At 40.3% G+C, this 24,136-nt stretch overlaps 1 protein-coding gene across 1 annotated transcript; it reads left to right on the top strand.

Moving 5' to 3' along the window:
* Positions 1-414: 414 nt before the first annotated feature.
* On the top strand, positions 415-20,283 carry LOC137040040 (carcinoembryonic antigen-related cell adhesion molecule 1-like). Its single transcript, XM_067415463.1, has 5 exons — positions 415-531; positions 4,305-4,640; positions 5,173-5,514; positions 19,144-19,271; positions 19,767-20,283. Exons 1-5 carry the CDS (start codon positions 420-422, stop codon positions 19,782-19,784), a joined length of 936 nt encoding a protein of 311 aa, XP_067271564.1. The 5' UTR covers positions 415-419; the 3' UTR covers positions 19,785-20,283.
* Positions 20,284-24,136: the final 3,853 nt, after the last annotated feature.

Genomic DNA, 24,136 nt, shown 5'->3' with positions numbered 1-24,136 from the left:
TACACGTTACACACATTATTTTTGCATTTATTTATTATTTAGTTAATGTATATTTATGTTTTCTTTATATATTATATTTGTTATATTTATTCATGATTTATTGTATTAATATTCATTTTATATATTTTTTAAAATTTGTATATTTATGTTTTTGTATGTTATATATTTTCTTTTTATCAGGTTTTTGTTGTTGTTTTGAATCATGTGTAGAGTGATATTTCTATAACCGTGATCATAAATAAAGCTTACTGCAGAGAGAGTGTTAAAACAAAAGAAGACGGTCTCCTTTTCTTAATGTTTACCCTACACTATTTTACAAACAGAACACGGTGTGACGGCGAAAAACCGGTTTTTGGATATAGCTGAAGGATCTCACTACGTGAGCATCCGATCCATTGGAAAGCTGCTGTCACTTTCACATGAATAAGGGAAATAACTGCGGAGAGGAACAGAACGCTTGTATGATAAGATTCATGAAAATGAAGAGTCTCTTTTATTTGCTCTTGGTGGTCTGGATTTTACTCGTCAATGGTAAGGCCTTGTCACATCCACCTTACCTACCGGTGTCTGTTAGCGTACAGTATGCGGAAAGATTCAGGATATTGTTAGGAATATGAAAGGGAGACGAGACAACACCCAAGGCGATTTAACTTTATTGCGTTAACACCTTTAAACGATAAAAAAAAGTCTTTGCGTGAAAATGATTTACCTCAGGGGCGTTTCTAAAAACATCAGGGACAGGGGTGGACCACAAGATAACATGATTTGTAAGAGCAATGTTAAGCATGTTTTGATTTTTGGTACACACAAAATAACATTTAGATATTGAATCTCTCAATTATCTTAGGTTTTGCCTCGTTTGTGAACCCTCTATCATTTCATTTTCAGTCTTTCTCTACACATCAGTAACTCCACGTAACATGATTATATATCTTTAACAGAGCAGTTCTTTACAGTCTCTCATCTGTTCTGTCATTGTTGTCTCTCTTGATGATTTTGTCTTGTCCTGATCCTGAACACAAACAGTGTATTAAACCCTTTCTATCCCTTACACTGCAAAAATGCTGTCTGTCTGTCTTATTTATTTTCTTATTTCCAGTCAAAAACTCTTAAATCAAGATAGCAAAATGTCATAAGATAGGCTAAGTACTCTTACGAAAAGTTTATTCAAGTGTCCTATTAGTATACTTTTTATATAGTTCTCAGGAATATACTTCAAATCGAATTGGACCTCAGAGACTTGACTTGGACACCAGGACATGTTTGGTGACCAAACGTTGCAGATTAAGTGCAATTTATTATTGCCATTTGTTATACATACGTTTATTGTTCATACATTTACTGTATTTTATTACAGTATGGTCCTGGTATGGTCATACCCCTCGTGAAATTTATTTTAAAAAACTCGAGCTCAAGCCCCGAACTGAGTTGTATATGCGGTAAAATTTTATATAATTTGCATCACATGCAGAAAGATTACATGTAAATTGGATGTAATGTGAGTCGGTTTGGATAAAAGCTTCTGCCAAATGAATAAAATGTAATGTAGCTTAAATACGTAATTTATGTGGGAGATTCTAACATTAATGCATCTAAACGACAGCTGACATCTAGGCAAAATTTGGCCTCTGTGAAAATGTAATAGGCGTCTAACCATAACCAAGAATAGACTAATCTTCTAAAACTACATCTACCAACACCTTGTAATCACTGTTGACTTTGCTTACATGATGGAATATAATACATTTCGACATGTAACCAAATTCAAGGCTATTTTGGCTAGAATTGTGTTACTCAGCCGGACTATAGCAGGTCCATAGCTAACCGAGACGGTGAAATTATATCTATTGCTTGCTTGGGTTGCATCTTTTTGTAAGAATTTGTATGGGAAATTTTCATCTATGTCAGGGGTGGCCTACAGTAGTCCTGGTGACTGTCCTGCAGAGTTTTACTCCAACCCTAATTAAACACAACTCAACAAGGTCTTTACCCTTTAACTCTCACCTCTAGAAGGAGCCAAAATACAGCTTGTCTATTCACACTAAGTGCAAATAGCGTGCCTTGTTGGCAAGTGCTATTCGCACTATAGCTCAGCCTAACAATGCCTGGCAACATCCTCAGTGGCGCAATCAGTAAAGCGTATGCATGGCTAATGGATCATTGTCTTATCACGATCAACATGGGTTCGAATCCTTCTTTTGCAGAGCTTGTTCTTCTCTTGTTTCACAAATCACACAGGAAAGGCATTTATTTTTAATAAAAATTAAGAAAATGTTATATTGTAAAAATAAAGTGCCTAACAAAATATTTAATAATAATAAAAGCATTTATTGGGTAGGGTTCGGAATAGGTGTAGATAGGTGGCTTTTAGTGTTCCTTTAAGGCGCAATTCCATTTAATAATTTAAATAAAAATAATAATTCACACTGTTATTTTGCATCCTGTTAACGTACAACAATACTGAGGTGCAAATAGTATGCATCTGTCAAAATAACGTATAAAGGCTCGGAGGCATATATGAATGAACAACACCAGTGAAGGACGAGAGAGGACCAGGCCTGGTTTTATGTTATGGTTTTGTTTATGTTTAAATATGTGTGTGCGGGCAGTCGTCCGTGAGAGGCTGCCCGCATTACTTTCGTTTTGTTTATTATTTTATTAAAGTGTGTTGAATGCTCGCCAGTTCCCGCCTCCTTCTTCCCTAACACATACAAACCTTGTTACACACACACACACACACACACACACACACATATATATACACACACACACACACACACACACCTAAATGATTATTAGGAACACCATACTAATACTGTGTTTGACCCCCTTTCGCCTTCAGAACTGCATTAATTCGACATGGCATTGATTCAAGAAGGTGCTGAAAGCATTCTTTAGAAATGTTGGCCCATATTGATAGGATAGCATCTTGCAGTTGATGGAGATTTGTGGGATGCACATCTAGGGCACGAAGCTCCCGTTCCACCAGATCCCAAAGATGCTCTATTGGGTTGAGATCCGGTGACTGTGGCGGCCATTTTAGTACAGTGAACTCATTGTCATGTTCAAGAAACCAATTTGAAATGATTCAAGCTTTGTGACATGGTGCATTATCCTGCTGGAAGAAGCCATCAGAGGATGGTAACATGCTGGTCATAAAGGAATGGACATGGTCAGAAACAGTGTGTGCCAGAAAAACATCCCCCACACCATTACACCACCACCACCAGCCTGCACAGTGGTAACAAGGCATGATGGATCCAAGTTCTCATTCTGTTTATGCCAAATTCTGACTCTACCATCTGAATGTCTCAACAGAAATCGAGACTCATCAGACCAGGCAACATTTTTTCAGTCTTCAACTGTCCAATTTTGGTGAGCTTGTGTAAATCGTAGCCTCTTTTTCCTATTTGTAGTGGAGAGGAGTGGTACCCGGTGGGGTCTTCTGCTGTTGTAGCCCATCCGCCACAAGGTTGTGTGTGTTGTGGCTTCACAAATGCTTTGCTGTGTACCTCGGTTGAAAGATGTGGTTATTTCAGTCAAAGTTGGTCTTCTATCAGCTTGAATCAGTCGGCCCATTCTCCTCTGACCTCGAGCATCAACAAGGCATTTTCACCCACAGGACTGCCGCATACTGGATGTTTTTCCCCTTTCACACCATTCTTTGTAAACCCTAGAAATGGTCGTGCGTGAAAATCCCAGTAACTGAGCAGATTGTGAAATACTCAGACCGGCCCGTCTGGCACCAACAACCATGCCAAGCTCAATTGCTTAAATCAGCTTTCTTTCCCATTCTGACATTAAGTTGGGAGTTCAGGAGATTGTCTTGAACAGGACCACAACCCCTAAATGAATTGAAGAAACTGCCATGCGGTTGGTTGATTAAATAATTGCATAAATGAGAAATTGAACAGGTGTTCCTAATAATCCTTTAGATGAGTGTATAGTCAACAAACTATATAAATATATATATATACAAATTACGCACCTATGGTGTGAGGACCTTATTGGAATTGCAAATGAATGAGGCATTTATATATTGTGCTTTCATATGTAAATATTGTTTTAAATTGTAGAAGATGTCTATGCCAGTATTCAGTTAGCCATAGCCCCACCTACTGGCAACAGGAAATGGCATGTTTTATACTGTGATTAACTCTTCAGAGTTACTCTTGAGATTTAACCAGAACAACATCATATTTGGTCAGTCTAACCGTAAAGTCCTTAGAGATGTTAAATTGTGCAGCTCATGAGTTGTGAGAGCCCTTTCAATGCTGCTTGTTGTTTGGTCTGTGTGTCTTCAGGTGTGTCTGGTGTTGATACAGATGAAGTGTCAGTGCCAATGGAGGAGGGAGATTCAGTCATTTTTCACACTGGTGTTAAAACAAACCAACAGGAAAATATTAAATGGTATTGTAATGACACTCGCATCGCTCAAATCAGTGGAGACTTCAGTGATATCTGTACAGATGTTCAGTGTAATGAAGATACTGAGAGATTCAGAGACAGACTGAAGCTGGATCATCAGACTGGATCTCTGACCATCATGAACATCAGAACTGAAGACTCTGGTGTTTATGAACTGAAGATCATCAGAAGCAGCGACAGCAGTGACAGAATCTTCAAAGTTTTGGTTAGTGGTGAGTCATAATTAATGTTTAAATTCAGTTTATATATGTTATATATATATATATATATATATATATATATATATATATATATATATATATATATATGTTTTTTAGAGTGATATTCTTAGTTATTGTGTTGTATTTTAATTAACTTATAGAAATAATCTTTACAAACTTGCTGAGCAAGTGCAAATTATAGAATTATCTCACTTTACATCATTAAACAGCTTATGATATAAAACTAAAGACCCATTTACACAATAACTATAAAGCCCTTGATGATAACTATATTAGCGTTCACAGGAAGCTTCAGTTGAGTTCAAATGGAGATGTCAGGTATAATCATGCTGTCTATCATCAACTTCTGTTATTATCTGTTTAAATAAGGATTTGATGTAAAATAAGGATCCAAAAAGGGTTAAAAAGCACAAACTAAATGGCTTCTTTTCAGATCGAAAGTCAAGAAAGATTTCTTGTGGAGTTTTTTGTTGTGTTTTTTTCCAGTAAAAGATCCTCCATCATCTGTTGGTTTGTGTTTCAGGTGTTTCTGCTGCTGAACGAGATGAAGTGAAGAGAAAGTCAGTGATGGAGGGAGAACCGGTCACTTTAGATTCTGGTGTAATGAAAAACACAAATGATTCAATGATGTGGTATTTTAATGACGTTCTCATCGCTGAAATCACTGGAGATCAAAGTCAGATCTGTGCAGATGATCAGTGTAAAGAGAGATTCAGAGACAGACTGAAGCTGGATCATCAGACTGGATCTCTGACCATCACACACACCACAAACATAGACGCTGGACAATATAAACTACAGATGATGATCATCAACAGCAGCTTCAGCATCACCAGAGTGAAGAGATTCAGTGTTTCTGTCACTGGTGAGTATATAATCCCATCATTAAATCCATTTTCCTTTTTTTTATTATTATTTTTTATTTTATTTTATTTTTTTATTAGAAGTGCAAAACTTACAACAGAGTAAACACAGAACACAACACAACAGAGTAAACACAGAACACACACAAAAAAAGTAATAGTAATATTAATAGTAACAGCAATAAAACAAAAATAAGCAGAACTGACAAATAATAGTAGAAGTATTTAAAGGGTTACTTCAGCGATTAGCATATGGCTTTGTATCAGTAGAAACCCTGGAGTATATTCAAATGATTGTACTTTCCCCCCTCATATCTCCCTAAGACAAGAGATTTATGCATTTTATTTCTGGAAAAATTCCTCCTATGATGCAAATTGACGATTTTTGCATCATAGGAGGAATGTTTGCCCAAAGGCTAAAGACTACAGCCAGCAGAGGGAGCCATATCCGCATGTTTTGAATCCGCGCATGAGGGATGGGAGATTACACTCAGCTGCCAGGGAGAGCTCAGGTCGCAGCTACAGGCACTCATTTAAATGGAGCTATGGTGAGCAATGCAAGTCTTTTAACTTCTCAAATTAATTTCAATGAAAGTTAAGCTTGCAAAGGCATGAACTGAAGCACGCCAGACTGAACTCGCGTTGTGAGTGTATGCCGCGAGTGTAGTCGCGATTACCTCAGCTCTCATCACTCCTGCAATTAGTGCTCAGTGCTGTGATACTCGCGCGGTGACTCACTCATTATATTGAACAGACACGTTTTTAATTGTAGGTTCTCTAACTCAGCTACAGTAATCAAGTTGGTGGTGTTGGGAATGGCCTCACGGGGCAGCGAAGCATTCTGGGAATTGTAGTCTTTCATCCCCATGGGACAAAAATACATTTTCTGTCTTTTCTCAGTCTAGAACAGCCTTTCTCAAAGTGGGTGCCGCGGCACACTGGGGTGCCCCGTGATTGTGTCAGGGGTGCCGCCAAAAAATTACGTTAGCTAAAAATAAATAATAATAATAATCTGAATTTCATATATAGAATATATTTGAATTTACATAAATACATTCTTCTTCTTTTTAACCCTTTCGCACGTACGATCACACATTCACGCATGTGATTAGAACGGTCAGTGCATCACGTTCATTCAAATGTGCTTTCGCGTTGGCTTGCACTGAGCCAGAGACAGGCGCGCTCAGAGCTGTCATATATCACAACTTTTCAGTGTTTTCAGCCACATAATGTTTATTTTAGGTTTCAAACGTATACGTACTAAAAAAAAACAATACATTTAGGGTTTGTAAAAATACACAATGATGAAAAATGAAGAGGCAATAATAATCATTTCCATTATAATTAGTTTTATTCATATCAGATACACATTGTCTAAGTAACTTTAAAGTTTACTCTATTCTTCTGCCAGTTCACCTGCCACTTACTTTTATGTATTTTGGGAGAAGTGGATGAATTCACGTCTTGTAACTTAAATCTAACAGATCCGATTTTCTGAACTGCGCCAGCGGCGCCGCGCCCATCATGCATACAGTTCAACTAACGCGATCATTATAAAGGTGTTTAAACGACAAAACACTGCCACTTGTATATATTTGACAATCGGAATATCAGATATTTCAGGCCATATCTAAAAAATGTGTGAATATTTTGAATAAAAAAGGAAAAATGACAAAAGCAGATCATCATTCATTCTCTGTTGTTGCTGCGGTGTGTCACGTGACAAGCAATGACGCGTCACCATGGAAACCATAAAGTGACACATTAATAATAATAATAATAATAGATTTTATTTATAATGCACTTTTCATTCCGAAGAATCTCAAAGTGCAACAAGGGGGGGGGGAATAACAAAAAATGAATAACAAGTAAAAATATAGAATACTACAAACAATCAACCAACACAGAAAACAGAACAGAAACAGAGCTGATGGTGAACAGAAACAGAGCTGATGGTGAACAGAAACAGAGCTGATGGTGAACAGAAACAGAGCTGATGGTGGACAGAAAACAGCTGATGGTGGAAGTCTCTGTTAGCTCTGCAGCACACTGTTAGCTCCGCAGCACACTGTGGTCCACTCCATGTTTCAGATTTCTCCCAGCGGCAGTGTCCCGATGACATCGCCGAGGCACGACAGCTGAAGACCAGATGATGGGTCTTCTTCATGATGATTCAAACGATGGGGATCGCCGCAGCACCATGCAGGAGGCAGAACATTCCTCCGGGCACTTCTGTGGACACACCGGGGCCGGCGCAGATGTCCAAGCCGCTCCACGGTCGCAATGCAGGACGGAACAGCGGCGCAGCCGAGAAGCAGAACTTCCCAACATCATGCCGGACGCCGACGACGAGAGCCCGGATGACGCTAGCCCGGTGCAAACTTCAGCCACCATGCAGCTTAAGCCCAAGGGAGACCACCAGTGAGCACCCGCGGCGAGAAACATTAAATGTCCTCCAAACCAGAAACCAACCGCAGCAATTCAAACGTAAACATTAGAGAAGCGGTTGAAAACGGCGAAACGACGAACAACGACCTCTCAGTGGCTGCCAGCAATCAGCAACAGTCCCAATTGTAGCTCTGACTGTTAGACTAGTCACAAACATAAGGACATAAAATAAAATGTAAATCTAATAGTACATTAACATGATTTGTTGTGGGTGGAGAAGCGGCGAACAGACAACGCCAGCGTCCTCTCCCCCACGTTGCCTAGCAACCTCAATAACAGTAATAACAGTCGCTTTGAAAAACTCACGCTGGGGGGGTCAGCCAGAATGTTTTTAATTTACGTGTGAAAGGGTTAAACAAATTAGCGGATTATACTCTGTTCATTACTGTCCTGTCTAAATAAACAGGACATTTGCATTTATATTTGGGTTATGCAGTGTTTTTAAATTATATTTTAAACTGGGGTGCCTTGAAATTGTATGCACTTTTGAAAGGTGCTCTGACTGAAAAAAGTTTGAGAAAGGCTGGTCTAGAAGACACCAAATTCAAAAATAATTTCACATTTCTACTGCATTGATGACCCAGTTTAAATACAGATTCATCCTCCCAGCGCTGAAGTACCCCTTTAAATAGTAATAGCATGTATATATATATATATATATATATATATATATATATATATATATATATATATATATATATATATATATATATATATATATATATATATATATATATATATATATACATACACATACATATATAAAAGTCAATATTTATATATAAAAATAATGATGCTAAAGATGGTGATCAGTTGTGCAATAGTAATAGCAATAATAGATAATATTAATAATAATAATGATAATAATAACAGTAGTGGTAAATAAAAATAATAATAATAATAATAATAATAAAAATAATAATAAAAAATAATAATAAAAAAAACAGCAGTAACTGTTGGGGATTGCCCCACTGAATGCCGGTGAATGTTATTGACCGCTACAGAACTCTGGTTAGGGTGTCGGAGTCATCAGATTGAATTTGGTCGTTTATTATACAAGATGTGACCATACACATTAGTGTCATTGAGGTAGTTTCTGAAATAAATAAAACAAACAAATAAATACAGACTATCTGCATATAGTTTGAAATACAACAAATTGCAGTCTCAATAATACACTCCACATAATGCACTGATACATAAATATAGCCAAAAATATACTAGCATGAATATGCAATAATAACAAACTGTATAGTGCAATGAAATTGACAGAACCAACAAATATATAGAGTATATATAAAAACTGACTGTATGATTAGTACAGACAGCAATAATGACATCAAGAAAGGATATTATCACATTGTGACAAGGGTGCGCTTTGAGGTAACCGTTAATCACTTTGTAAACATGATCTATACGAGCTGTGCTGCTAGCGGGACGAATCCGCTCGTTAAACAGGATCAAATTACACTCAGAAAAATCACTAAGCACCAACGTCGTCGTAAACCTTGTTTAACTCTGTGTTGTTGCTATACAGAGTAATCATCGGGGTTATAAAAAACATGCATGAAATAAACTTACATTCATCACAAACTTTCTCTTGCACATAAACGCTGCAACTGAGTGAGAGCACGCGATCTGACTGCTGCGCTGAGATAAGTGAATAGGCAGATACACTAAGACCGTACGTACTGGACTGCTGCACTACGTTACTTCCACAAGTCATAACTTAAAACGTCACACACATAGCCAACTTTAAACTTAAAGGGAGAGAATTCACAACAGCCGCCCCCACATTTGAACTGCAAATGGGTAATCCAGGGAATTCTCTAAAGGTCTTTAGTGATACCTTCCACTGTTGGCAACTTTATCAGCCGGGCAACTGGTCTGAGGTAAGTTTTTCCATCAATGACAACTTCAGCAGTTCGCACACATCCGTCACTCCCAGGCAATGTTTTTTTAACTCTGCCTATGGGCCACTGAGCTCTTGGGAGTTGGGGATCTACGATCAACACAACAGCATCTGCTTCCAGATTCTCTGAAGATTTTTGCCACTTCTGCCGAATCTGGAGAGTAGGCAGGTAGTTCCTTGTGAACTGTATCCAGAATTGGTCCACCATATTCTGGCAGTGACGCCATCTTCGCCACCCCATATCTCCTTGAGTGTAGGCCACTTGCGGAAGCGAGGCATCCCGCCGCCCCATAAGGAGAATATTTGGAGTGATAGGATCAATGTCAGCAACATCTGTTGAAACATATCCAAGTGGTTTTGAATTAAGAATCCCCTCTACCTCCACTAGGTGGACAGGACATCCTCTGCTATGGCTTGGGTTCCAACCGCTACCTGAAGAGCATTCTTTATGGAACGGACTTCACGCTCCCATATTCCGCCAAAGTGTGGAGCGCTGGGAGGATTAAACTTGAAGCTAATTTGGTATTTTGAAAGCTGGGTCTTCAGCTCTGGTTCCATCACTGAGAAAGCTTCTCGTAGTTCTCTGTCAGCTCCGCGGAAGTTGGTGCCACAATCAGAACGAATCTCGTGTGGTTTACCTCTTCTGGCGATGAACCGACGGAGTGCAAGAAGGAAAGCGTCTGCATCCATTGAATTAAGAAGCTCAGTGTGAACTGCCCTAGTGGTGAGACATTTGAAGATCAGGCCCCAGCGTTTCTCATTCCGCCTTCCAATTTTGACCAGGTATGGGCCAAAGCAGTCAACACCGGTGGAGTAGAAAGGTGGACAGAGCAGTCGGAGGCGTTCTGGTGGCAAATCTGCCATTTGGGGTACCTTTGGCTGTGCCCTCCAGCGCTGACAGGTGTAACAAGAATGACTTATGAGTTTAATGTCTCGGGGAATAATTAACTCAAACGGGGTTCAATATTCAATATTCATGATTGATTTATGAATATAATTTGCCAGTCATTCATTACGTATTAAAAATTTTCCGATAGGGAAAATTGTTTAATTAAATACAAGTAACCCTTTATGAAATTGCTTGAAATTATCCTACTAAGTTCGTCCACCAAATTAGTAATAGACTTTTCAACTCAATTCTCCATAAGGGATCACTGCTTTACGAGCGCATAAGAAACATTAACTTTACTGATCAGGACAAGTTCAATATTTCAAATGGTCATACAGTTTACTTTACTAACATAGTAGCATAAGCAGTTAGGTAACTTAGATCGCAAGTTTCATTGACTTTGTGTATGTGGGAGAACAACAGACCCAACTCATTAAATGTCTTTTTGGAGGTTTAATAAACACAGACTAAAAATAACACTACGATTCACACAGAAAGTACACACTAAATATGCATCAAGAAAGTAGACATGTAGGTATTAACGAAAGAATACATAAAAGAGAATAATGAATAGACTGAAATTAGAGAGAGATAAAAGAGAGAGATGAGAGAGAGAGAGAGATGAGAGAGAGAGAGATGGTACAGAGCATTTAGAGGTAAAAACACAGCTTTCCTTCAGTTCAACAACTACGACCTTCACGGAGCTTGTCCCAACGGGAAAATACACACCTTCTTTACAGCAGTTTGAATTGTATAAGAAGAAGAATACTTGCATTCCTTTTGGTTTCGTTTTGGCTTCTCGCTTGTGTGTGTGTGTATATTTCTGCGTCTCAGGTAGTTCTCTCCGAGGTCGGGAGGTGACGTAGTTTTCCTTTAGCGGCGCTTCGGGTCTACCTCCTGAAGTAGCCCTTGGGCTTAGGTTGACGGAACGAGGAACAAAGGGTTGTTGAAGACCGGATTGTAGAAAAGGAGTTTCTTGAAGAGGAGTTTTCAGAAGAGAAGAGTTCAGAGGAGAGTTTCAGAAGCGAAGAGGGAAGAGGAGAGTTTCAGAAGCGATTTTTCGAAGTCAAGAGAAAGATTGTGGTCTCCACTGGTCTTTTAAGAGAATTAATCCACGCCCCCTTCTGGCTAATTCACCCAATCCAGAGGGTGAATTCTGAGCGGGAAAAGTTCTCTTTGTCTCATTTTATGGCCTATTTTGCATGTTCCTGAGGTGTCGTAAAGGGGTGTTGATTTTGTATGGTTTTACTCCCAAGTCGGCTAAACATATTAAGGATACATTTCACAATCCCATTTTGTGCATCATTGAGTAAGTCAAAGAAATAGGAATATTTAGGTATCAAACACCTTATGGCTGGGAGATATTAAAACAGAGATACAATTTTACACAGAAATACAAGCATTTAAAATGAGCTTACATTGTTTCTATGCCATGACTGAGTAGGCCTGAGTCAAGGAGCATGCATATACACACCAAGCTACCTCGTATACAGTCTAGAATAGTCTTAATTAAAGCTTCATAAGGAATGTGTGTGTGTGCTTGTGAGTTTTGTGTATTGACAGGAGCCTTGGCGCCTTTCGGTCTGGGGAATGAAAAGGGGGGGGAAACAGGGTTCGAGTCGTGTGACCCGACCAGGGCCTGTGTTATTTGGACGGGGTCGGAAAACTGCCGAAGTTGTCACTTCCCCCAGACTCTGTGGCGTGGCTCTTAATTTACATGCGGCTAAAAGCTACCCCCCCCTTTTTACAATCAACACTGGGTTCCTCTTTGATCCTCATTGTAAGAGACCACAGACGCTACACAGGACAGACAAAGAAGTTGATGGTGCTTTATAGCCTGGCGTCCTCTGAGAATCCAGTACTGTCTTCGTATCTCAGCATAAACCCTCTCTGCTCCTGGGTGTAGCAGTCGCTCATCAAATTCTTTGATAAGGAGCTTTGTTACAGCGTGTTTTGGGTCTAGTACAATTGGGTGGATTTGCTCTGTGTCTAAGGTTTCCGACCTCCTTAAACGGCCCCCAACTCTAATCATGTTAGTCAGTGGATCCCATTCCGGAGCAAGACTGACTAACCGGCTGTGCGCAGGAACTGGTTTGTTTGCCCTGAGGGCCGCCACTTCTTCAGGAAAGCTCTGGAGTTGGCATGCTCTTAGCAGAACAGCTTCCGCTTCTCTGCTGGTGCCGGGTTCACTGTTTGTGGAGTTTGATGTGGACGCACCTAGACAGTTTTGTTGAGTTGCCTCCACTAGTTCACCCCATGTGTTGAATTGGGTGGAGTCAGGGAGGTTGGAAGCAGTTTCCAGTGCTATTAAGCAGTAGCAGGAGAAGCCTTTCTGTTCTGAGACTCCCTCTGTCTGTGCAACCTCAGGTTTCTTAGGCCAGTGCTCTGGACTCTGTTTCAAGAATGGAGGCCCTTGACTCCATCGAGAGGGCTCAGCCAAACTCTGGAGGGATGTACCTCTTGTTATTTCATCAGCTGGGTTATCCTGCGTATTTACATACCTCCATGAGCTGTGGTCTGTTAACTCCTGTATCTCGGAGATTCGTGTTCCAACGAACACTTTATACCGACAGGAGTCTGACTGAATCCACTCCAGCACCGTCAGGGAGTCTGTCCACAAAATTGTCTGAGCGATTGAGAGAGTTATCTCATCCTTCACCAGTTTGGCCAGCTGAGCTCCAGCTAAAGCCGCACAAAGCTCCAGGCGAGGTATGGACTGCTGCCTCTTAGGAGCGACCCTGGATCTGGCCATTACGAAGGAAACATGCATGTCACTTCCCGTCTGAACTGTCATATAGGCCACTGCCCCATATGCTCTTTCAGAGGCATCACAGAACACATGGAGTGAACTGTGCTGTTCTGTGGCAGTTGTGGAAGCTGGTGTGTAACAGCGAGGAATGGATACTGCATGGAGATGTATAAGCTCACTTTCCCAGTTGATCCAGGAGGCCTGAAGGTTTGTTGGTAGATCCGGGTCATCCCAGTCTCTCTTTTTAGTCCACAATTGTTGGATGATCACCTTGGCTCTGGTGGTAAAAGGTAATATGAACCCCAGTGGATCATATTGAGATGCCAGCACCTGGTAGGCGGTTCTCATAGTCAGTGCGGCATGCTCGATGGGCCGGTAATGATAGCCAAGAGTATCGGTTGCACAGTTCCACCTGAGGCCCAATGTGGGCTCCACTGGAGCAACATGCTTCTGCACTAACCACTGCTCTGTGGCAGAGGAGCGGGCTTCCACAGGAAGATGAGCGACCACGGCTGGGTGACTGCTCGCCCACTGTCTGAGATCAAACCCTCCTTCTGCTAACATACTGCGTAGTTGGTCCACAGTTTTTTTGGCTTCCACCACAGTAGGAAAACTTGTAAGGCAGTTGTCAACGTAGAAGCTCTGATGTACCAGTTCCTGCAACCCTGGATATTTGGCTTCCAAATTGTGAGCATGATGTTGCAGAGCAAAGATGGCACAGCATGGGCTGCTTGTCGTACCGAAGGGCAGAACCTGCCATTCGTATACATCCGGAGGGCTCTCACTCTGTAGGTCTCTCCAAATGAAACGGAGAAAGGGTCTGTCTTTCGGCAGCAGGCGGACCTGATGGAACATGCCCTTGACATCTGCACTTAAAGCCACCTGATGCTGCCTGAATCGGAGCAGGACACCCAAAAGTGATGGTCCCAGCACAGGCCCTGGCAAGAGTTGATCATTAAGAGATAGACCATGGTGTGTGAATGAACAGTTGAAAACCAATCTTGATTTGTTGTTATGGCTGACCAGATGGTGGGGCAGGTACCATGACTCCTCTGTCTGGGCTGCTTCTCTTTGGTTGAGCTTGGATACATATCCTGCCTCGATTAGCTTGGCAATCTCTCCTGAGTAGATTGAGGCCCTTTCAGAGTCTCTCTGGAGTCTTCTTTCAGTACTCCTCAGATTTGCCAGAACAGATTGCATGGAGCCTTTGAGTTTAAGTGCACCTGGTTTCCACAAAAGAGGGGTAGCGTAACGCTGCACACCCTTTACACTGACTTGTTGCGTCTGGGACTCAAGCAGATGTATAGCCTTTTTGTCTTGTCTAGATCGGACAACCAGTTTCTCGTTGTGAAAGGGAAGCACATCCAGTTGCCATAGCCTTTCTACATTTCTGTACAGAAGATCGTCTGGGTGAGCAGTGGAGAGAAAGAAACATTGCTGCAATGGTGCATGGTCTGTGGTGCACATTACTGCCCCTTGGAGAGCCCACCCGAGAGCTGTACGGACCGCTACTGGACCCCCTTTGTTGCCTTGGCGAATAGGCTCTTCTGGAGTAATGAGGTGAACCTGGTCTGAACCTATGAGCACCAACGGACGTACCTTGTGAAATGGCCGTAGCGGAATTCCCCTAAGATGTGCATACCGTCTCTGAAGAGTTTGAACAGGGTATGACTGCTCCACCAGATCTAGACCAGAAGCTGTGAATGCTCCAAACACTTGAAAGCGTTTCTCTGGGTTACCTCTTGGGGAGATTTCAAAGGTGACCCTGGAGCCACTGAGATGCGTGGTGTCAGGTCGGACTGTACGAAGGGCTAGAGTCTCAGGTTCACCTTTAAGCCGAAGCTGCTGAATGGCATTGGGTAGGATCATGGTGCGCTGTGCTCCGTCATCTAATATAGCATACGTCTCCAACGTCTTTGATTTGTGGTGTAACAGAACTGGTACTACCTTCAGGAGGACTCTGCCTGATGCAATGGAGGGTAGGAGGTAGATACGACTTTCAGAGGTATCTGATGATGTGCCGGTTGCATGTCTTCGGGCCACACCATGAAGCACTTGAAGGTGGATACCACCACATTCGCTGCATGGTTTCTTTAAGGTGCATACTTCAGGAGCATGTGAACGAGCACATTTCCAGCAGCGCTTTCCTTCTGAGATCCACTTGCAAAGTTCATCAACGGAGTGTTCCTTGATACTGCTGCATCGAGTGATGTAGTGGTCTTTGCTGCTACAGAAGAGACAGTTAACTTTGGGTGGAGTTCTCTTCTGAGACACCTTAGGACTGAGGCAGGCTTTAGACTCTGTAGGTGCTGCGCCATGATACAAGGCTGTACTTTGGCTTCTAGGTTTACCCATAGTCTTCTCCTTTGTAATGCTTGGAGATTTTTCATATTGGTAGCGCTGCACTAACCTACTGGACAGTCTCTGCTGCTGAGCTTTGACTTGCAACCATCCAGCAAAGTCTTGTAGGTTGTACGGGTTAATATTTGGAGAGTTGAGCTTCCCTTGCAACAGGAGAAACTCTATGAAGCCATCTCTTAAGTATTTGGGCAGCTTACTGAGCAAGCGATCTACATGCGAGCAGCAGTTCAACTCCATCCCTCTGGGCCCCTCCAAAGTCAAAAGCATGCTTACTAGTAGATGGACGCGGAGTGCGAAACTCTGGAAACTGTTAGCGTCATTTGATTTGACCTCTGGTGCTGTGAGGATTGCTGCTATTTCGCTCTGAGCCAGCTGGTGTGGTTGACCATATTGCAACTGAAGAGCTTGCATAGCCGCTGAATATGGGTATGAATGGTGGCGACAAGACTGTCCAATCATCTGTGCCTCAGGCAATTTGAGATGTTCCAGCAAGATGTGGTACTTGTACTTTTCATCGAGCTCTGCATGAGGTTCCAAAAGGTTGTCCAGTGCCAACTTCAGATTAGCAAATTCCCTCTCGTTGTCATTCACAAAATCAGGAATCTTTGGCTGGGGAGCAGCATGTAATGGGCGGTGAGGTACTGACGCTACTGGAGGCATTGAAGTATAGTGAGGAATTGAAAAGCTTGTCGGCAGAGAGATGGCTGGTTGTCGTGGAGGAGGTGCCACTGTTGTGTAGAGGTAAGGCACACTGGGATGCTGGTAGGTTGGCGTGGGAGCAACTAACAGTGGCTGCACCTGAGGCTGAAAGACGTTTCCAGCATCGCCATAGCGGTAAAACTCTTTTTCAAGCCGTATGGGCACAGTCTCTGCTCTTGTAGCATGGGCTACGGCGCCAGGTAATGTCCCAGACGAAAGTGGTGAGTACAAAGGGAGTGAAGCGACTGGCTGTATTGGCACAAACCCAGGGTTGGAGTGATCAGCCTCTGCTGCAGGTGTACTTGAATTTATATGTGTAGGACTCACATGTCCCTGGGTAAGTAACTCAACTTCAGGTGACTGCGATGCCAAGGTAGAGTGACTTGCGGGAGGTGGATGTGAAGAAGTTACTAAATGAGATCTTAGTGGAGTTGTGGGAGGCTTTCCGAATTGATCATCTTCATCTTCTTCTTCCCTCAGGAACGATGTGATGTGTTCCATCAGTTCTTTGCGCCGACGCTGTCGGTTTTCATATTGTTTAAGCTTACTGTGAAGCACAGTCATATCGGCAGCTTCATCCCTTTCTTTTTCAGAAATAGATTTCAAGATTTTCCTCAATGAACTCATGTTCAACATGTCCAAAGAACTGGTGTCTGGCTGCTCACCCTGTCTGGAGACTGGTCGTGACTGACTATTTATGCCCACTGCGGCTGCTGCTCCTCTCTGCTCCGCTGGCACCTCTGCTGTAGGTGGGGAGGAAAGGGCAGGTCGGTGATGGCCATAATCAAGAAGATATTCCTCCAGATGCTTGGGTGTGCGACGAGGCCGCAGGGGTCTCTCTGAAGTCTCAGCATGAGGGAACGAGGTTGATCGCTCTTCTGATGACATCACTGTAGTAGTCAGTTGCTCCGGCTCGAAGGACCATATGTTGGGGATTGCCCCACTGAATGCCGGTGAATGTTATTGACCGCTACAGAACTCTGGTTAGGGAGTCGGAGTCATCAGATTGAATTTGGTCGTTTATTATACAAGATGTGACCATACACATTAGTGTCATTGAGGTAGTTTCTGAAATAAATAAAACAAACAAATAAATACAGACTATCTGCATATAGTTTGAAATACAACAAATTGCAGTCTCAATAATACACTCCACATAATGCACTGATACATAAATATAGCCAAAAATATACTAGCATGAATATGCAATAATAACAAACTGTATAGTGCAATGAAATTGACAGAACCAACAAATATATAGAGTATATATAAAAACTGACTGTATGATTAGTACAGACAGTAATAATGACATCAAGAAAGGATATTATCACACTGTGACAAGGGTGCGCTTTGAGGTAACCGTTAATCACTTTGTAAACATGATCTATACGAGCTGTGCTGCTAGCGGGACGAATCCGCTCGTTAAACAGGATCAAATTACACTCAGAAAGATCACTAAGCACCAACGTCGTCGTAAACCTTGTTTAACTCTGTGTTGTTGCTATACAGAGTAATCATCGGGGTTATAAAAAACATGCATGAAATAAACTTACATTCATCACAAACTTTCTTTTGCACATAAACGCTGCAACTGAGTGAGAGCACGCGATCTGACTGCTGCGCTGAGATAAGTGAATAGGCAGATACACTAAGACCGTACGTACTGGACTGCTGCACTACGTTACTTCCACAAGTCATAACTTAAAACGTCACACACATAGCCAACTTTAAACTTAAAGGGAGAGAATTCACAACAGTAACAGTAACAGCAATAAAACAAATATAAGCAGAACTGACAAATAATAATAGAAGTATTTAAATAGTAATAGTATGTATATTAATAATGATGATAATTTAAACAATTGTCAATATTTATATATAACAATAATGATGCTAAAGATTGCACTGCTGTTTCCTGTTGGTTTACATGCAACCAAATAATCCATTTATAATCAGATTGACGGCTCAATCAGACTGAAAAACCTTCATGTAAGCCTTAATCGACTGAAAGACTGTTCAGATCCGATTTGTGTGTCCATGCAGCTCTTTCGTTTTCTGGGATATCTGCATTGGTTTCTTAGGCAATGACACTCAGTTGGTAAGCCCAAAACAGCAAAAACAATCGCAGCATAGCCAGAGTGTGCAATACAGATGTTGTTCTTTTTACATCAGTGCTTTGCGACAACACAACCGTGTTTCTTCAGTGACTTTCAGCATGTTTCCTATAACAGTGTCTGATGTTTACATTTTATGTGGTGTGAGAGTCTCATAAACGGCAGTCTGACTGAAACTGATTTCCAGAAATGTGATTTGAAATGTGATGCGCACATCAACCCGATCACTTTATTCATGTAAACACTACGTTCGGATTCATCAGTCAAGAATTAATTGATTCCAATTAAAGCAGAAAGTTTGCAGATAGACAGTGCTGTGATGCTGCTTTAGCTACTGTTGCAGTTCAATTAATGATGACTAAAGTGATGAAGTGTGAATCTCAGTCAAAATTATTGTTAAATACTGGATGGATGTCTGGTAATATTGTCTGTCTGTCTGTCTGTCTTCAGCTGTTCCAGGTTCAGGTCTGTCTGCAGGTGCTGTAGCAGGAATAGTTGTTGGTGTTCTGCTGGTGTTTGCTGCTGCTCTAACCGCTGCTGTGATTTACTATCATCACCACAGGAGACATACAGCAGTATCACAGAATGTGGGTATTACATATGACCGATTTAACAAGAAATATGAGATTTACTGTGCAAAATAGACTTCAAAAGAACAGTGGTATGAATACATTTTTATATTATTGTTTATTATATAATTATAATTAGGAGTGTAGAATAAATGCAGTTCACATTTGTTTATAATTATGAGCATTTAGTAGCATTAATGTGAAAATCTTTTTTTAACACTACAGAAGCAGATATTCACCGGTGAGACTGTTAAAACAAACAGCACCACTAATAACCTAATAAAATAAACAGTGTTCATTCTTGTTCAGAGAGCAAGCATCTCATTATAAAACACCAATACAACAGTTTTAGCATTTTAAATGTGATATTGAAATCACAGTATTTCAAATGTATGTTTCTGTAGTACAGATGAAAGTTTGATGCAGTTAAATATTTAGGGAAACTTTAGGGAAAGTCTCTAGGATCTTTGTGTTTGTGTTACATACCTTCTGTCAATCTGTGTTTTCTTACAGGAGGATGATAACTTGTGATAACTCGCCACCTGATCCGAATTACATTCCTTTGAGGAGAAGGCATTTTCCAAGTTTTTAATTGAATTGTTACCTCAGAAATCTTTCCGTACTCACCTGAAGCAAACAACCGCGGGACGGATGAATCAGAATGACAGCTCATTAGTTATGCGACTATCCAACGGCCTAAAACCATATAATGAAATTAACAACATGAAGTAATTAATCACAATTGACTTATCAACATCAAGATACATTTTTGATAAACTTCCAACTAACAAATAACTTGATGTTGTTGATTTGTCAACACTGTCCTCAGATCAGTGTTGATCAAGAAGGCAGCAGGAGCTGTAGCTGGTCCCTCTTTTGGTCTTTCTGGACAAGGCCAATCCAATCAAGTCAATTCTATTGTAGAGAATACAAAAAGAAAATACAGATTTTGAGTTAAATTTGTCTATCACATATTTATTACACGCTTACATTGTTATACAATGTCCTTCAAGATGTATTGTCTTATGTTGTCCCATAATAATAATAATAAATATATATATATATATATATATATATATATATATATATATATATATATATATATATATATATATATATATATATATATATATATATCATTATTAATAATAATCATGCTGCAATGATTTTATAACCTTTATAATAATACAATTTTAAGCCTGATTAAAGGGACCCAAATAAATGCAGTGCATATGGCCAACAGATTAGTACTTATAGCTTAGCTTCAGATATGAACAACACTGCAAAAAAAAAAACCTTTTAAGAGCAAAAATTATGGATACTGTTCATTAAAGTAATCAGATTTTAGAAAAAAAATATTGTCACGTGAATTAATCACTGTTACTTCATCACTGGTTCAAAATGGTTCATAACACTTTGAAATGTCAATGGTTCACTAATAGGGGCGATGATCTCTGTGAACCCATGAATCATGAGCAGTCACAGAGCCATTGAACAACCTGATCTCTGATCAGTTTTGTAAATTTTTAGATGTTTTAATGAGACATTAATATAATTAAAAGGAATAATAGTAGTTAATAGTCTCGTATTTGGTTGTTTAGATGAGCCATCCATGGAACAAACAAAACTGACAATGTAATATTTATTTTCATTAGAGGATTAGTTATTTGCATTTTATTTTCAATAAAACATTTGCAATAGATTTGTAAAAGGTGGTTTATGCATGTGTGGCTTGGGTTTTTGTTGCATTTACACTGTTCTGACCAGCAGGGATCTCTGTGGAGATGGGTGTTGAATAGGTGTCACTCGAAGCTTTGACACAATGCGGCACATTTGCTTCAACTCTTTCAGTGTTTCATGAAGCATCTGTCTGCCCATCACTAGAAGGCAATGGCAGCAGGCAGTCCAAACAAACGAACACAACAAGGCAGGGAACAGGCAATTAATCCAAAAACCAGAAGACAAGAGACCATGGAGAATACTCAGAATTGCAGCGTTCACTAAACAAGACTAAACAAAGAGTGACAGAATCACACAGGCTTTTATAGGGTGAGCTAAAAAGGTAAATGAGACAGGTAGATGTAATCAGGAATGATGTGTCTGGGCATTGAGTATTGTGGGTAAAGTCTGTGGTGAAATGGCAATAGTCTGAGGTGGAGTGGCCTACACGAGCACTCTCACTGCTGATCGTGACATAGCCCCCTTCCTAAAGAGTGCTTCCAGACACTCTTATAATTATCCTAGAGGGAGGTAAAGTGGAGGGCCAGGCCAATGGAGCAGAAGAGGCCTGTAGACTGGGGGATAGCAGAAGGCCAGAAAGAAAAAGGCTGAGCAGATGGGCTTGAAGACACCCATGGTGGAGCAAGTGGCCCGGCAAGAGACTGAGTGCTCTCTGGACTCGGCAAGAGACTGAGTCTGAGTGTTCTCCGGACTCGGGGCAAGAGACTGAGTGCTCAGTCTCAGTCTGAGTCTGCTGCTGCGTCCTAAAAGTATGTACTCTTTTTGTGAAGAAAAGGTATATACTTTTGAGTGTGTATAGAAAAGTATGCAAGCTTCGATACTACTACTAAGCTACTACTTCGCCATCTTTAATGGACTCTGTCGCTTAGCTATGTGCATCCAGTCACCGTTTATCTGCCCTGTCAATCATCGTCAGATTCGTCACAGTTCAAATCCTCCACATTCAGTTTAATCTTCTGCCGTATCGGAGAGAAAGGTAGCCGCTCGTTGATCTGCCATGTGTGGGTCTTTACGCAGAGACTCTCCTGGTGTGTTGCAGTTTAAATATAATGATGCATTTAAAAGTTAATGGCCAAACGTGTCATTACAAAAGTTTACAATCCTGCTGCAGGTGAAATATAATGTGGACACCACTGAATAAATATATTTTTGTCGGGTTAAATATTGATAGGTGGTCAATCAAACCCCTTTATCTAAACTTCTCTAATTAACGTTGAATTCGCACATCCGTCATGTTTGTAGTTTTTTTTACGGTTTTTATATGCGTTTGTAGTTCTAATCGAATCCTCGTCCAACTCGCAAAGGGTTGTGGGCAATATCAGCCGTTAGAGTGCCCATCGATCCATACTTCGAATTCGGACCGGAAATAGTAAACCATCCGGGAATCTTTGGAATAATCTTTTTCGTGATCCAGCGTCACTGCCATATTGGTTGGGTCTCTCCACTCAACGCTAGCATTCACAGTCAATCGGAGTAGAGCGAGCAATTATGCCCGTATTTTGTGCAGCTTACGGCTGCAATAACGCAATATTGATACCAGATCGCATGGGATTACATTTCACAAGTAAGAATGAACAATAATTTAGGTTATTTTACAATTTATACATCATTATCATTTCATGCTTGTGTCATTTGTGGTGTCTGTACTTCACAAAGTAAGGCTGCACCACATCGCAAACTTAACTACCCTGGAGTTACAGTGCAAGTATACGCAAGAAGCTGTGCAAAACTGTTCTTTTTAAAGGATTTTAGCTCCCCAATCCCAGTCGCAAGCCTGACAGGGTAATGTAAGATGCTGGAATGACCTGGAATTATAACGTTTACTTTAGGCCTTTAAAAAAATAATTCTGAGCTGGTACAGTATATGGGGGCTTGTATGTATATCTGTTACAGAAGGTGTGTGATCGAGTGTGTACACACTCGATCACACACCTTCTGTGTGTGTGTAACACGTGTGTGTAAGTGAGTGTGTGAGTGAGAAATAAATTCAAGTGATAAATTAAACTTGTTTCTTTATTAAAATATAAAATTCATTCAAATACATTTATCAATATGCCATTGTGTGTGTGTGTGTGTGTGTGAGAGAGAGAGAGAAAGAAAGAGAGAAATAAATTCAAATGAACAATCAAACTTGTTTCTTTATTAAAATATAAAATTCATTCATTTATACATTTATCAATATGTCATAGTCTGCATATGTCTAAAGCTCATACAAAGTCTTTCTACATGAAAGCAGAATTTTTCAATGTGTGACAGCGTCCTGTATCATAACTATTTGCAGCTTTTAACAAACCAAACCGTGCGAAAATCCGGTAAAAACTCGGGGAGTTATGATCATTGTAGTTGAGAATACATCTCCCTCAGTAAAAATAAATGCGGGGGGGCGGCACATCGGGGACCCATCCAAGATGGCGCCGTGCTGATATGTCCGCTCCAATAGGCAGCTTCAGTCTATATGGCGTCTACGTATAATTACCCAGCTAACAGGGAACGTTCTCAGAACGTTGGTTAACGTTATCTGAAAGTTCTCTCAAAGTTATCAAAAAACGTTCTTCCAGCAACGTTATTAGAACGTTGTGCCAACGTTATTTGCTATTGAGAAACGTTCTAAAAACGTTAGCTATAAAACGTTATTCTTACATTGTTAGTGGAACGTTTTAAAAACGTTACTACATTAAAAAAAGTATTAGTCATTACAAATTAGTCATACAGCTTTTTTCTCAAACTTCAGATACATAATTTGTATATCCAGAGACAACTTAATGACACTTAAATGCTATTTTCGTGTATATATTTATTTTTTTACAATCAGAAGAAAAATCTAGTAAACTAATTATGTATTAAATATAAATGTAATATAAATATAAAAGTCAATTTAAAAGTTGTTTTAGCTTTTTTTAAAGAAAGAATAAGATGTCAATAAACAAAAGCAAGTACATTAAAGGAGAAAACAGGAATATTTTATTTGATCATACTCCACACCCTTATTAGAACGTTATTTAACGTTCTTAGAACCTAATGAGAATGTTAATACAACGTTCCACAAACTGGACATTTCAACGTTCCTAGAACGTTCAAAAACGTTTTTAGTAATGGGAACGTTATGGAAACGTTCTTATAACCTAAAATTGTTAGCTGGGTAT

The sequence above is a fragment of the Pseudorasbora parva genome, chromosome 14 (genome assembly GCF_024679245.1).
Source record: "Pseudorasbora parva isolate DD20220531a chromosome 14, ASM2467924v1, whole genome shotgun sequence".
NCBI lineage: Eukaryota > Metazoa > Chordata > Actinopteri > Cypriniformes > Gobionidae > Pseudorasbora > Pseudorasbora parva.
The sequence above is the reverse complement of the archived record's forward strand: the minus strand, read 5'-3'. Positions and strand labels throughout refer to the sequence as shown.

What these genes read in the sequence shown, in the direction of transcription:
- LOC137040040 (XM_067415463.1), top strand. Translation starts at nt 420, where the DNA reads ATGAATAAGGGAAATAACTGCGGAGAGGAACAGAACGCTTGTATGATA. An exon ending in CTTCAAAGTTTTGGTTAGTG is followed by an intron (nt 4,641 to 5,172) that starts GTGAGTCATAAT and finishes TTTGTGTTTCAG; the next exon opens with GTGTTTCTGCTGCTGAACGA. An exon ending in ATTCAGTGTTTCTGTCACTG is followed by an intron (nt 5,515 to 19,143) that starts GTGAGTATATAA and finishes CAGCTGTTCCAG; the next exon opens with GTTCAGGTCTGTCTGCAGGT.